The sequence below is a fragment of the Parasteatoda tepidariorum genome, chromosome 10, assembly GCF_043381705.1.
Source record: "Parasteatoda tepidariorum isolate YZ-2023 chromosome 10, CAS_Ptep_4.0, whole genome shotgun sequence".
Classification (NCBI taxonomy): Eukaryota; Metazoa; Arthropoda; class Arachnida; order Araneae; family Theridiidae; genus Parasteatoda; species Parasteatoda tepidariorum.
Genome location: NC_092213.1, coordinates 48,608,468 through 48,624,423, shown reverse-complemented (window position 1 = coordinate 48,624,423; position 15,956 = coordinate 48,608,468). Strand labels below are relative to the sequence as shown.

At 26.9% G+C, this 15,956-nt stretch overlaps 1 protein-coding gene across 2 annotated transcripts in view; it reads right to left on the bottom strand.

The window, feature by feature from the left end:
• LOC107447630 (serine/threonine-protein phosphatase 2B catalytic subunit 3) overlaps window positions 1-15,956 on the bottom strand; it is a 32,347-nt gene that overhangs the window by 7,863 nt on the left and 8,528 nt on the right. For both annotated transcript variants that reach the window (XM_016062587.4, XM_043039535.2), the window contains exons 3-12: window positions 15,038-15,162; window positions 14,156-14,267; window positions 12,202-12,347; window positions 11,341-11,480; window positions 8,691-8,768; window positions 7,790-7,884; window positions 5,464-5,589; window positions 4,441-4,518; window positions 1,172-1,256; window positions 965-1,062 (exon numbers count right to left, since the gene is read on the bottom strand). In XM_016062587.4, the coding sequence (XP_015918073.1) occupies window positions 965-1,062; window positions 1,172-1,256; window positions 4,441-4,518; window positions 5,464-5,589; window positions 7,790-7,884; window positions 8,691-8,768; window positions 11,341-11,480; window positions 12,202-12,347; window positions 14,156-14,267; window positions 15,038-15,162 (1,083 nt within the window). The remainder of the gene's footprint in view (window positions 1-964; window positions 1,063-1,171; window positions 1,257-4,440; window positions 4,519-5,463; window positions 5,590-7,789; window positions 7,885-8,690; window positions 8,769-11,340; window positions 11,481-12,201; window positions 12,348-14,155; window positions 14,268-15,037; window positions 15,163-15,956) is intronic.

Here is a 15,956-nt window from a genome sequence, read left to right as displayed (position 1 = left end):
AAAAAAATCAAATATCGGCGCTCGTAACGAAACGCTTAGACTCCTTTCCACTCTATAGCAGAAGTCGCGGTAATCCGACTATCGTTCGGGCGGCTTGGGTTTCTCCAATAGGACTTCCCAAAAATTTTAGTTTTGGGAGCATGGTCGGAAATTTTCAAAATAGGGGGAAAAAAGCGGATTTCCGCTTTTTGGTGGAAGTCTTTCATCCCTGCAACACATAATTTTTAAATAAGTCTAATACGAAAATCGATGATTGATATTAAAATCGCCTGAATAAGAATCGAGACTTTGTGAGAATCTGGCGCAGTTCCCAATATTTAAAATTCCTAAAATCAGCCAAACGTACATAAAATCCTAAAATCAAACAATACGTGTCATCATCTGAAAGACGGGGAAGTCATTCTCTCACACTTACGCGCGTCAAAAAGTTAAACATAGAAATACTGGAAATAGAGCTGTTTTCCTGAGTTTTCGATACTTTTCAAGGTCATTTTGAAATTTTCAAGGATCTAACATCATTTTCAAGTACTTCTAGGGGCCCTTGAAAATAAAAATGAAATTCAAGTACTTTTCAAGGCCGCGGGAACCCTGGAGTAAAAGGGGAGAAAATAGCCAAAATAAGTAAAAATGAGAAAGGATTGGTAACTATGTAGTTTGAATTTTCTGTTACTCTTTGAAAATCGGTGAATTTTCAGAAAAAGCGGAATGCTTATAAAAAAAAAGTGAAATTTTTAGAAAAATCTGAATTTTTGATAATAAAGCTGAAATACAAGAGATAAAAGTGAAAAAAGCTGAAATCCGCTATAAAGCAGAAAAATCTCATCCCTGCAATAGCGTAGAATAGACAATACAACTCAGACTCAAAGTGTAACAGCAAAGAATAAGTAAAGTATTAATAAAAGAGACTGCAAAAAAAATCCTTTATCAAAAAATTTCACTAATAATAAATCTTCATCCTACTTACCGTTCTGCAAAGTCTCACTACCGCCTGAAAGGGCTCCTCTTGGCAATGTGCCAGCAGGTGTGAGGCCTTTAAGTTGAAGTACGCTTTCACTCTCCTCTCTAAAAAAAATAATAACTTACTGTTACAGCTACTATGAATTAGCTGTAGTATGAAATTCAATAACGTAAAGATTCATAGAAAAAAGCAAATAAAAGAGCTAACACTGACCGCAAAACTGAAAAGACGCGAGCCATTTTCCCAATGGCACGAATCTTATTCCTTATAACTTCCTTTCTTGCACTTCCAGCACCACCTAAACAGTTATCAAAAAATATTTTTTGAACAATATTATAAAATACGACATAATCTATTTTTTTTTATCAGAAGATGTGTAGCAAGAATTTTCAACAAAAAATAAGCCCCGTTTAAGTACTTTTTAAGCACTCAAAAAATATTTTAATCACTTTCTAAAAAATTTTTTTAATTAGGATCTGTATAGCAATAAAGAAATTTTTTTTATCATTAAAAATTCTTGATTTATAAACATAAAATCAATAAAATTCACAAACATTTTCAAAAACTTTACATAATCTAGATAAAATAACTAGTAAATATTGCAGAGACAATTGCGAAAATCATGCTTTTTTTGTAATTTAGAACGACAATCCAAGCAGCAAAAATATCTCTGTTTAAAAAATAGCAAATTAAGTGCTTTTTAGAAATCCTGAATAAAAAAAAGCACCTCTAAGTGCTTAAAAAAAAGCACCTTTAAGTACTTTTTAAAATTGCTATGCACCCTAAATCACTGCAACTTATCACAGAGATATGTGACATACAAAATAGTAAAAAGGGGATAATGGTCAACAAAATTCCAAGAGACAGGTCTAATTTTTAAGGCCAGCATGTCATGGAATCAAAAGTAGTAAAACAGCTAATAGTTCAACTGAAATTACACAATTACTATTATTCTATTAATTTAATATCTAAAAATAAAGAAATTGTCCAGAAGTATGGAATTATGTTTAAAACCATTTTCTTTCTTCCATAAAATATTTAGAAGTTTAGGCTTAAAACTAAAAATAGATTACTTTTTTTTAAAATATTGGACACAAGCTATAATTTTTCAGGGGCCGTGACGAGACGAAGATTAGCAGACCTCTGGTTATGAATAATAAAAATTTTAAATGAACTTTCATGAAACTTAACAAAATATGTAATTATTATCGTAACTGCCCTTTTTTAGGTTATGCCCAGCTTAAATTTATATTTTGATAGTTTGATTTAGAAATCAAGTTTCCAACATTTGGATAATTTCAAATTAAGCTTAATAAAAAATTTACTTGTTTCAATTGTGCTTTGCTATATGATTTTTTTACATAATTTCGAGCCAAATGCAATACCTTATCTTGGTTAAGATGCAGATCTTATGAATAGCTGTCCTACTAATGAAAATAAGAATTTGTCATCATTCAATCAAGTTAATCATAATGGAATTTGATTTGCTGATTTCAAGATGGGTACCAGTTTGTATATAAAGCAAAGGTCGCTTGTGTACAATGCAAACCATATTACCCAACATTGCTTCACCTTTATGACCCTAGCAAAGTACATTATTGAGTAATTTAAGAAAAAGTGATTTTTCTTTTCGAAAATTCAAGTTTTTTCAAAAGTTATATACAAGACCAAGTGTCCTGAACATGGACAAATGAAAGTTATAAAAAGTTACAACTAAAGATGTGTTTAGAAATTAAATTTCTTTCTTAGCACCATACTGAGCATCATGATTGTATGATAGTTGTAAAAAACTTTCAATTTAAAAAATATTTATATATTAGAAAACTATTTTACAAATAACTCTCTTCCACAACTTAGAAAAAAAATTAAAATATGAATAAATAAAGTTTGCTCTAGATCAGGGATCGCCAAACTTTTTTGATCATCGACCCCTATATGATTTTTCGAAATCTCCATCGACCCCCACAAAAGTAATTTTCTGTTAATTAAAATAAAACTCTATTAGATACTGTGTTTATACATTTATTTTACGATTTTAAACATTTATTAAAGTAATAGTACATTGTGTAACAATAGTTTTATGAAAAATATATTAATATTGAAATTTAAATACCTTATTATTAAATAATAAGTAACTATGCATAAGTAGATATGATAAAAAAAGCAACTAAAGATTTACTGCTTCTTGATCAATGAGATGGGTGTGCCTGGTGTTTTTTTGCAAGGTTCGTATATTGGGTTCAAAATTGGTCAATTTTAATTTTCATCATTTTGTAATTTTCGTAAAAAAATACAAAGTGTGCTATAGTTTTGTCGCAGGCTGTACTAATCCATATTATTAATGCTTACCTTCTTTTTTGTGCATTGATAATTGAAATTGATATCTAAACTAAACGAACGGTTTTAACGAAACAATAATTAATTATCCAAAACTATAAAAATTTTAATAATGACACTGCAAATATTCAACACAGTTTGCAAAGACAGCTGAAACTGTGTATGATATTTGCATTTGTAACGTCAATGCTCGTCACACGTGACATTTGGACAAGCGCACATATGCATATGACTTATAAACTGCGCTGAGTTCGTGCCACAGCGCGGTGGTACGTAAATACTTGTTTCACCCCAATAAATATACGTTTATTAATTTATGTTTTATAAAGAAACTGATATTGAGTCAATTATAAAAAAAATTCACAAATTTTACATACTTAATTAGGTATGTGTGATTTGCGTATTGAGAACTGTTTTTTTTCCCCCGACCCACAATCGAACCTTCCGATTCGGATCGACCCCCATTCGCCCCCCCTGTCTCAAATTGACCCCAGCTTTTGTTAAATAGACCCCTGGGGGTCTATATAGACCACTTTGGCGGCCTCTGCTCTAGATGCTTAATTGCATAGTTGAAACTCCAGCAACAATAATGATTTTTACAAAGTAGAAAAAAATTTAATAGAATTCTTGTGAGAATAAAGTATAAAGAATGCAGATTTGCATATTCATATTCAATTACATTTATTACTTCATGAAACTTTTATTTTGCTAATTTGTTATCAAGTAACTAGATCATAGAAACTTAATGAAAAATTTAAATAATATTTATTCAGTAAAAGCATGTTTGGGAACTAATCACTGAGGGTTCCAAATTTGATAATCCAACCGAAATATCTGCTTCTAACCCCCAGAGCCCAGGGTCAAGAAAACTGGGCTGGGCACATAAACTCTTGGCCATCCATGGACAGATATGTTTTATAATTATATCATTGCCATATTATAACAACTATAGTAATGGTATCATTGTAAATTTAAGATCTACTTAAAAATGTGATGTTTTTTTTATGTTCTAAGAATTCCAATACATGTTTTATCATTTCACCTTAAAAAATATATTATTTTATAATCAAATTCAATAAATTTATATGTCAATACTTAATTTAAATTCAAAACAATATGCAAAAGAAACAAAACTTGATTCTTACCTTCAAATGTATCATCTCCTTCAGACATAAGTTCATCATCCGAGCAAATATTGAGCACATTAAGAAGCATCTCAGTCACTAAATTAAAATAGATTATTTTTCTAAATAATAAAACCCACAATGAATTGAAAAAAACAACGAAATTTGAAAATCTTTTGAATTGTTTTAAAACATAATATTGACTAAAATAAACAAAATTATGATTATGTATTGTAGTTAACTTAAGACAATTATATTCATAATAATGTTGCGAATCTTTAAAAATTTTATATAAACCAGTTTAGAATTTGTAAAAAAAAAAAAGAAAGGAACGAGGTTTGGTGAAAATAATTTTGGTTAATATAAAAATGTATTGAATAACTATGAAAGTAATTTTTGCAAATTTCACATTTATATTCTTTTGGATTTTTGTGTGATATAGTCAATCATTTACACAAAAATGATCATGAGTTAAAGAATTGTTTTCTAAATTTTAAAACAATGTGAAAGACTCTTTTATGAAGGTAGTTCAGAATTTTATAAAAGATCTTTTTTTAAAAATCACGATTTAGATCTTTTTCAAGATACTTTTGAAATTATATGTAATTACTTTGAAATAGCATTTGTTTTATTTGGATTTTATTATGATATGGGTCAATTAAGAGTTCTTTAAATTCAAATATTCTTCGGTAGAAAAATTAAAATATTCTTTAAAATATAAAAAAATTTCCTTACAATTACAAATTATTAATGATAAACAGAAAATTGCACAGCAGAGGATATTTATTTTTTAAACACTTGAACAATAAATTAAATGTTTAAGAAAATTAGGGGATTAATAAAGAAAAGTAGAGTTTAATATTGTATGGACAAAAGAAAATTTAAAAATGCATGTAAATGTAATAAATTAAATAAACTAGAAAATGGAAAAACTAAAAATTGTACTTGTTGAAAAATATACATACATCACTAATTTGTGTTGTGTGGCAAATTTTAGTACATCATAAAAAAAAAATAGCTTTTGCATCTATATATAATACATACCCTTCTCTCCAACAAAAGGAAGAGACCATGTGAATACATCCATAAAATTTGGCAACCAGTAGGGGTGTGGAGAACAATTAAATTGTCGAATATTCATCACATTGTTTTCATACTTCAAAACTGCGGCTAATATGGAGAGAAAATGCAATATTTATTATATTCGAAGAATAAAATAGTAAAGTAAACTGACTTGAGCCAGTGCTTTCTGTTTCGATAAAGTAAAACTTGACTTTTAGAATTAATCAGATAATTTTATGTTTTAAATACTACAAAAATATAATTTTCTCCTAGAATTTTGGAAAGTTGTTTTCTGTCTTTGAAAGCATAATTATTTTATGTAGTTAAGTCCATCAATAAGAAAACACTGTTTAGAGAAAGCAACATTTAAAGTTTTTGAATATGTATATCATTTATCTGTGCACCAATTTAAATGTACTGTTTCTTAATCATTTCTGAGTTTTAGTTCACAATCAGGAGTGCTTGAATGCGAGATCGCAAAATGTCAGCTGTCTGATTTAAGAAACAAAAAAGACACCAGCTTCAGCAAAGTCACAAAAATAGAAAAAAATTACAATAAATAAATATTTTTAGCAGATAGACTATCATTAAAAAAAAAAACCCTATTAATTTCATCATTGCCAAAAAGGAGCATACATTAAGAAAATTTAAAATGGTAAAAAATGTTTCGAATATGATTAAAGGAATGTAAAACTTAACACAAATTTCCTTCAAAAACTAGATTAATAATTTTCAGTAAATTTTGAATTTCAATAGTTAAATTAAGTATTTCCCTATTCTTAAAACATAAGCTTTATTTTCTTATATCTCTTAAACTTACACAAAATGTTTTTGAATATGCTTATTGTTCAATTATAAAAAAATTAAAAAATAATAATTTTTGGAAACTTTCTCACAGTATTATTATCCCTTTAAAACCAACTGCCTTTTAAAAACTATATTAGTTTATTTTATTTAAATCTGATTTATATTTTTTTTACAAAAATTACAATGAAACTTTTAACGAAGCATTTATATGGTTTGCTATATTTTGCTATGAAATCATTTATAAGTAATAAAAAAATTAGAAAACATTTTTTTGATTAAAAAAAAGTCTTTCAGTGTCATTTTAAATTGTAGGATTTAAAAAAAAAAAAATCAAATAATTGTGTAATTTTAACATCACTAAAATTTGTAGGCAATTTACAATATTTGTATACAATCTAGAAATAGTTAAACACAACTATTCTTAAATATAATGATCAATTAAAAAAAAAAGCTTAAATCAATGTCTAATTTTAACATCAATAAGCAAGGTTGGCAAGTTTCTTCCGAGGTGGTTAAAACCACTGGTAGAAACCGGTTAAAACTGGCATGGCAGAAACCCCTTTTCTGCCACATTTGTGGTAGAAATTCAGAAAATGACATAAAAGTAAGTACTGAGATTGACATACAATGGATAATTCATAGAAAAAACAATTAAATCCTAAACAAATTAAATGCTAAACAAAGTAAACAATTTATTTACAAAATTATCACCATTCAAAATCAAACATTACATTGTTTGCACTCTGCAGTAATATATATCAAAAGACAAGTTTTGATGCAGTTTCTAAACCTAAACAATTTCTCAATTTACTACGCACGAACGAGAAATTTGAGAAGATTCTCTTAAGTACAGCAGAACTAGCAGGCATTGCTATGCACAAAAGATTAAAACTGTTACTGTTATAATAATTGGATTGTTACCATACAAATTATGTCTTGAAAAGAAAAAAAACTATTGGAAAATAGCTCTATTCAGTTATGTTAAGAGTTGTTGTTGTTGTTAATTTACGTCGCACTAGAGCTGCACAATGGGCTATTGGCGACGATGTTAAGAGTTAAATGATAATAATTACTGAATTTCAGAGTTTAATACAATAAACTAAAATCTAGTATTTATATTTATTATAACAGTACTTTATTCTTTATTTTGCATAAATATTTGATATGCTGCACTATTTATATTTAATATAAACAAAATAATATATATTTACAAACAGTGAATTAATAAGTTTGTTGCAGTTACATGGAGTTAAATTTTTCAGTTTACTTAAATAAAATGTCATTAACCAATTACTAGAATTAATATAGAAGTTTTTTAATTTCGGCCAGTTCTTGCCGGTCTTTACCGGTTATAACCAGTTTCTGCCACTGGCATGGCAAAAACCAGTTTCTGCCGGCAAAAAGCCAACCCTGTCACTAAGCAATTTAGAATATTTATATACAATCTAGAAATGGTTAAACACAACTATTCTTAAATATAATGGTCAAATCGACTGTTTACCTTTGTTGTTGTACACATCCAAGTAGTTCGGAGCTGAAAATATGGTGATGAGTGAAGGGAAACCAGTTGTCTGACTTTTTCTGTACATTCTATAACTGAAAATTTAATGAGGGAAAAATGAAAATACTACACATAACCTCCATCCATGCAATTTAACCTTTAAAACAGTCGAGAGCATTAATATAAATTAAATAATAATGTAGAGTAAATAAAGTAATGTAAATCAATGAAAATAACTAAAAAAAAACTTATTAAGAGATTTATGAATAGTCTATCTCTGCACTTATATAATAATACCAAGTATAAATTTAAGTTCAGAATTATAATTTAAAACTTTTTCAAAACAAGACTGTTCAAAATTTCTGAAATTTTAGAATTCAATTACCTTTGACTCTCCCCTCCATATTATAAATTTTATAAAAATTTAAAGTAATAAATAAAAATGTGCATATTTTAAAAAAAGAAAAGATTATCTTTAACGTTAGATAATTTATAAATTTAATTGTTTTATTATTGTTGCTAAACTGTTAATAAATGTTGCCAGTCATTCAGCGTTTTTTTTTTTTTTACAGTAACTGAAAAAGAAATCATATGAAGTAGACAAAAAAAGTATATAAATTTTAGAAGTTAACGAATCAACAAAAATTTAGGATAGTTCACAAATTCTCATCTAGAAGACGGAATATGTTATGTACAATAGCAATTATTACACAATGCCACTTTGAATAAAACACTAAATTTTAATGTACAGAAAAAATATTTCTGTACATTGTTTATTATTTAAACAGATATTATATCATAATAATTACAAACACTCACGGCAGTGGAAATAATTTTTCAACAATTTTAGGAACAATATTCAGCATATCTAAATAAAATGCAAAAAATAACTAAAACATACCCAGCATCTTGGGCTTCATGTGCTCGTATTACTGATAAAAGGTTGTTTTGTTGTAAAAATTCACAACATGCTGCATAACTAGAAGGAAGATAGATAAGGAAGCAAATTATTTACAGATCAACACCCAGGTTTTAATTCATAACAAGAATGTAATAACTGTTAAAAAGAAAATATAGATAAGTTTGATAGCATAATTAAATGGCTAAAGAATAGAACGGGACTTTAGTGCTAAACTGTAAGTAAAAAAATACAATGATAAAATATGTTTAATGGAAAAAAAAAGGTATTTTATGTCATAAAATTTTATTAGCTAAAGAAGATAGAATACCAAATGGCTTAAGACATAGTAAGTCAGATTTTTGAAACCATGGAGGGTAAAAATTGCTAGAACTCATCTGAGGACAATGGGTCAGAAATAAATAGCTAATATCTATCCAGATACATTTTAATAATTAATATCAACAAAGATATAATCCAACACTGTTTCAGAAATTTTTTAAATACCTCCATCCCCAATTTAATGATTAGAGAAACAAATTTGCTAATATATTACTATCCAATTATTGTTGCTATATGGTAGCATTTTTCATAATCTATAATTAATTTGGGGGAAGGAAAAAAAAAAGATCTTTTAACTTTTCTTTTTAAGCATTTCACTATAAAGGAAATAAAATCCTATAAAGGAAAAAAAATTGTAAAACAATTCTGACAGAAACTGAAGCGTGAAATTAAGACAGTTGGAGAAGGTTTTTGTACAGATCAATCTCTAGATATATAAGGTAGGAGTATAAGCGAGATGAAAGATGGTTTTAAAAGATACCAGTGTTTTCATCGCAGAAAAAAAATGGGTGAGAATTTCTCACCCTTTCTTAAAAACAGGGTGAGATTTCAAAAAGTTAAGTAAGATTTCTAAAAATTAAAAAAAAAAAAAAAAAAAAAAAAAAAAAAAACACAAAGAGACTTGGAAAAAAAATAATTTCTTTAATGTACATTTTTAACATCTTCTAATTTTTAAAGCATTGAATATTTTTGCTGCATCATCATATGGAAAATGTTCTATATCTACTTTTTCATCAGCTATTCTCCTTAGGTTGCTCAAATGCATATTTGTTTCATTTCGATCGTTTCTGCCCACATTTGTTTCATTTTCATTTGTCCGTTTTGGAGTAGAAGATATTGCCTTTACAACGTATTTGTCCATCTTGCATTAATGCACAAAAAATTTGAATGTCTTACATGAAGAAACCTTACCTACAGTAAACACATGGTTCCAGAGAAATGCGTTCTGAAAGAGGTTCGGAGGGATGGTGTTCTGTTGTTCTTAAAGGTTCTGAACAATACTGGTAAATAGGGAAGCTAGATAATGAGGTAGATATTGAAAATAATGAAAGATCCAGGAAGAAAAGTGAAAAGGATTTTATTCTAAATGGTGCAATGAGAAATTCTTTTCAAAATGCGAGAAATTCGCAAATTTTGAAATTGGTTTATAGAATGCGCGAATTTCTCGCGGTAATAATTTTTTAATGAGAGAAACGAAAAAAATATACGAGATTCTCGCGCTGTAGTGAAAACACTGGATACAGTACACTTTATCCCTTGAAAAAGGATACAAATTATGACTATGATGTTCAAATTACTATATATTTTGAAAATATTCCTTTTCAGTGTTAATGTAGTCTCCCCAATATGATGCTAAACTTGTTAGATTGGGTTTGGTCTTAAATTTAAACTTGTTTCCTACAAATGACAAGTACTATAATTAACTTTTCATTTCGAGTTTGAAAAATTTGTATTAGCTGTTCTATTATTATGCATCAATTACTTTTGAATGTAGTTTAAATATTGGTTATGATATTATTTGTTTTAGCTTTATTGCGCAAGAATTTCTGAATTTGAGAAACTTTATTTAAATTCTAGTATAAGCATTTTTCATTATTTAAGTGAAAGAATACATTTAAGAAATCACCAAACACAGGGTTGCAAAAAACCCACTTACCCAGTGGGTGAAACCCACCCTAAAGTGGGTTTTTCTAAGATTGATTTCTTTTTATCCTCTGTTATATAAAAGAGCTATTCTATTCAAATATATATGTAGTCTAGCCTAAAAAAATTAACCTAAGGTGAAAAATCTAACTATGTTGGAGACTGGAGAGTCACCTTGTTGGCTAGATCTGACTGTATGGCTTAGTCAGTGCCTTTGATTCACTTTCTATGCAAATAAAAAAATTTCCTCAAATATTTTTTAAGACTAAAATATAAATAAAAAGCAATCCTGTGTTAAAATAAGTTTCAAATGTGAGATGTAGGTGAATACATATAACGTTTTGTATCGTGATGTCAGATGAAACTTTTTTCAGACTTTTGCATAAATTTATTTGTATTAATTATTAATTACCTATATGCTAAGTCAATTTATAAAATTAAACTTAATTATTAATATTATAACAGGCTTTTTTAAAATAAGACTTATTCCTGCCCTCTCTTTTGAAAAAAACTCCATTTAAACATAAAAAGCCCAAAAAAACCCAAAAAAGTCCAACAAAAACCAGATAAACCCACCCGGATTGGGTTTTTCTAGAAAACCCCAGGTTTTTTGCAACCCTGAAAGACTTGAAAACTACAAACTAATATCCATAACATTAAAACATACCTGTAAAAGTATGAGCACCCTCTGACACTATTGTGGCTGAAATGTTCACTGTGCTTTTCATTCCCAAAATCTTCAAGTGGATCTGACCACAAAAGATCGCACATGGGTCCAAATGCCGGAGGCTCCTTAAATCGATCAAGCTGCGAACAAAGCAACAAAATTTTAGTTTAATTTTATACAATAGGTATTTAACTTAAAAACCATAAAATCACAGGCAGACAGGTAGCTTAAAATGTTTCCACTTTTCTATGCAAGTAATGAGAGTTTACAGCCCTCAGAAAAATATGACAAATGAAAGAAAAAAAAATTTAAAACTTCAAACTTAAATTAATTGATTTAATATTTTACCTTTTTAAAAGTTTGCAATTAAGTAAAAAAAATTAATCAAAATCACATTTTTAGTTATAATAATACCGTAGCTGATTGTCCCAGAAAATGTGCGCACCTGGGGTTACAAGTGTTCAAATTTGACTAAATAGGAATATGAAACACTTTAGCTACTTTTAAACAGCTGTTAGTTTTCAGTAGATAGATAATTATGTGATAATCCTGATTTGCATATTTCCCCTTTTACATCTACTATACTTTGATGAAAAGCTTAGTTTTTGAAAGAGGAAAAAATCAAATATTTAAAACAAAAGAATGAAATTTTCCTTCAAAAAAAAATTTTTTTGATAACATTGGCATCTGCATTATGCAAACAATAATGACTAATTACACAAAAAAATGACTAATTACACTAAAAATTTTTTAAAATATAATAGACATAATCACAAAAAATTCACACATTTTATAGATAAAGGAAAACAATTCAAATAGCTAATTTAGTTTTAAATTGAATGTAGCATTAAAAAAGTGAACCTTTCTTATATCATCCAAGTTATGAACTTCAGGGGAGAGTCCGCCATGAACACAAAGGAATTGCTGATTCATAAGAGCAGATAAAGGTAGGCAGTCAAAGGCATCCATACAGGCATCATACACACGTTCTGAATATTTAATTTTACCTGTAATAAATATTATTCTGTAAATGTTATATCATAGCAAGTTGAGTAAAAGAAAGAGATAAAATAAAATTTAAGGCAGCGGTTCCCAATTTTTTCAGGCTATGGAACCCTAAACGATTAAACTTCTTTCGGCAGAGACTTAATATAATAATATACTTAATAAATAAAGTATATTAAGACAATTGCAAAAATATTAATAATCAATGAGAGACTTTATTTTGAAAATACTTAATAAGAGGACTGAAATTTTCGTTTTTTTTTCTTTCTTTCTTTAATAATCCTAAAATTGGTTTTTTGTCCGACAGTTAAATTAGCAGTCCTGAAGCTGTATCTAGTTTAGTTATGAATTTGTTTTTAGTGTGTACACACAAGTTCAAAATGAACAAAATAAGCAGAATGGTTTTCTAAATATAACTGCTATAAATGTTGAAAAAGTTATTAGGAAAACATATTTCTTTATTAATGATTATAGTTAGTTCATTTCGATTTTAAAAGAGCGATGGGAAATAATAATGCAATGTCGAACATGTTATTTTCAAAATTAATTTTCTATATAGTCAGAAGAAAAATTATATTTTTTTAAACAAAAATTTGCCATTACTTTTTTATTAGCATAATTTAAAAATGATAATCAAAACTTTCAATAAATAATGGATTACAGATCTAAATATAATTACAGGTTTCAAAAATCATTACTAGTTAAAGAAAAAAATCTTAATTTTCAGAACCCCAGGGCTCGGCAGAAAACCATTTGGGAACCACTGATCTAATATATTTAATAAGCATACTAATTAAACAAATTAGTAAAATTGATTAACTTCAGGTAAAGACAAATGATTTGTTTACTAAATACTTGAAGTTCTGGTTCTTCTAGTTTAAAATAAAAACTAAAAAGAACTTTTTGAGATGGGGTAACTTACGACGTGGTTAATTTTTTAAAAAAAAATGGTAAAATGTAATGTTTAAAATATTTTTTTCGAAATTAAAATACACAATCCTAAAAACACACATTGAGCTTGATCCAACTAAACAAAGTTTAAATCTCTAAATACTACGTACATTTGATTTGAGCAAAGATTATTCTTCCAAGCATATTTCTCAATTAAATTACATTAAAAAAACATGTTTGCAAGGTAAGAAAACAAACAGGTCCTATGCCAAATTGACTACAAGCCAATATCATAGAAAAAATCACATCTAGCACAATTACGTATACAGACAAACTCCTTTTACAGAGATAGGAATATTATTCAATATTTTTTTCATTATTTCTTTATAAATTTATCAGGGTTAATAATAATTTTATAAAAACTAATTTAAACTAAACTGAGGCCTGTAAGCCACAGAGTTTCAAAGGCTGTAATTCTCAAAGGCTGTTCAACAGTAATTCTTAGGAATTCTGAATAATCACCATAAATTTTTGGACACCTTTCATTAATTTTAAGTTAAATTTAGTATAATTTTTCAAATGCCTTAATTTAATGAATTAAAAATGCTCACATTTATCATAAATATTTGCTTTATAAAACTGTATATTTCTTCACAACTAATCAGAAATTAAATTTAATAGTATTTTTTAAACATATAAAAAATTTAAATGCATTAAATTAAACAATTTTAATTCCACGGTACGACATTTTTATTTCCTTTAAAAGTGCTTAGGCATTAATATATTATCATATAAATATCAAATTACAATAACATTTAAAATGACATTAAATTATCATCATATATAAACACAAAATAAAGTTTTAAAAAAATTAACCTAATAGTTTATACATTTTCACACGAAAAAGAAAAGTGCTTACATTCTGTTTTAAACGTGAAATACTCAGTTAAATGTCGACACTCATGATTTCCTCTCAGCAAAAATATCGTAGTGGGATAATTCAACTTCAGAGACCATAAATAAAGAACACACTGAAATAAAATTGATCATGTATATTTGATGACAATAAATATCATGAATTTTTTAAAAAGTGAAAACACATTCTTAATTACAATCATAAAATTTATTTCATCACAGCCAAAAATAGCACATCATACCAATTTTATTAGCTCCTTAGAAACAAAAAATTCTTATTAGCATAAAAAGTTTTTTATCACATAAATAAATTTTTAATACAAAATATTGAGATTTTTTTTATTTTATTTAATAATAATAGGTCAGCTAATAACTTAAGACTGTTGTAATATATTGTGAAAGTAGAAAATTCTTGTATTCTCAAATCCAGAGAAAAAGTAAAAAATAGATTTAAGCTTTACCCTACTGACAACTGATAAAGAGAAAAAATTTTATGCATAAAGCACTTAATTTTACATAAAAGTGGAAACTAGTTTTTGTTTATTAAAATAAAAAATAAAAAAAAGAAAATTTATTGTTTGTCTTAACTGACGAATAATACAGATTACACTTAGTAAAAAAAAAAAAATTTTAAATGCTTTTTTTGATAATAAAAATAACTAAATAAATTGAAGACTACCTTTTTGGCGATATAATAAGTTTATAAAATTTTTAAGCATTTGATAATTAGCAAAAATTTTGAGTTGAAAGCAATCATTTTTTCTCATTAAAACAATTTTTTTTTTCAAGATAAGGGAACTCAGCTAGGAAAATGAATCAAATATTAATAAGAAACTTATACACAATTTAAATAGTTTAAACAAAGAAAAATAGTTAAAAAACAAACCTCTATGCTAAAATATCCTCTATCCACATAATCTCCAAGAAATAAATATTTAGTTGTAGCAGGCGGACCTCCAACTTCAAATAATTTCATTAGATCAAAAAACTGACCATGTATATCTCCACAAACTGAAAATTAAGATGATTAAAATTAAAAACAAACTTCAGTTAAATGAATATATTTTTATTATTTATTATTATGATTTAGGATTTATCATTATTATTGTTTAATTAGAAATTATTATTATTTTTTTAATTATCTTCCTTTTTAGCACTGCAGCCTGTCACAAGCCAGAGCCCTCTCCATGAGTTTCCTCCATCTGTCTCTGTCTGGAACCATAGATTGCCATTGGTTGATTCAAAGATTCCTCAGTCTAAGATCTCTCTCAACAGAATAAACTCGTTTGAATTATTTTTCTTTTTTTTCTTTTAAACAATATGAATTATAGTGGAAAGGCAGCTTGACAATATTGCTCAATGTAGAATTCTTATAAACCTATTGCTTACAAATATATATATATATATATATATATATNAAAATAATAATATAATAAAAAAAAACATTTTATATCTATATATATTTCCTTCTTCATTTTTTTAAAGGCAGTTATTTGAAAAATTTAACTTACAGATTATATTCTACATCTTTATTTTTCTCTTAAATCATGTTATAAACATTGGGAAATAATACCATTGATAACTAAAATACAAAATATGTCACATGTGATTTAAAACAAACAAATTCTTAAAAATAATATTTGAATACACATGTTGAACATAATAAGAAAGAAGTGAAAAGTTTTCAAGGTAAACAATTTCACAATATGTATGTTACATAATCAGGAAAATAAATTCATAATCAAGCACAATAGAAATGAAAATAAATATTTCTACTTTCTGTTCCTTATAATAAATAAATAAAA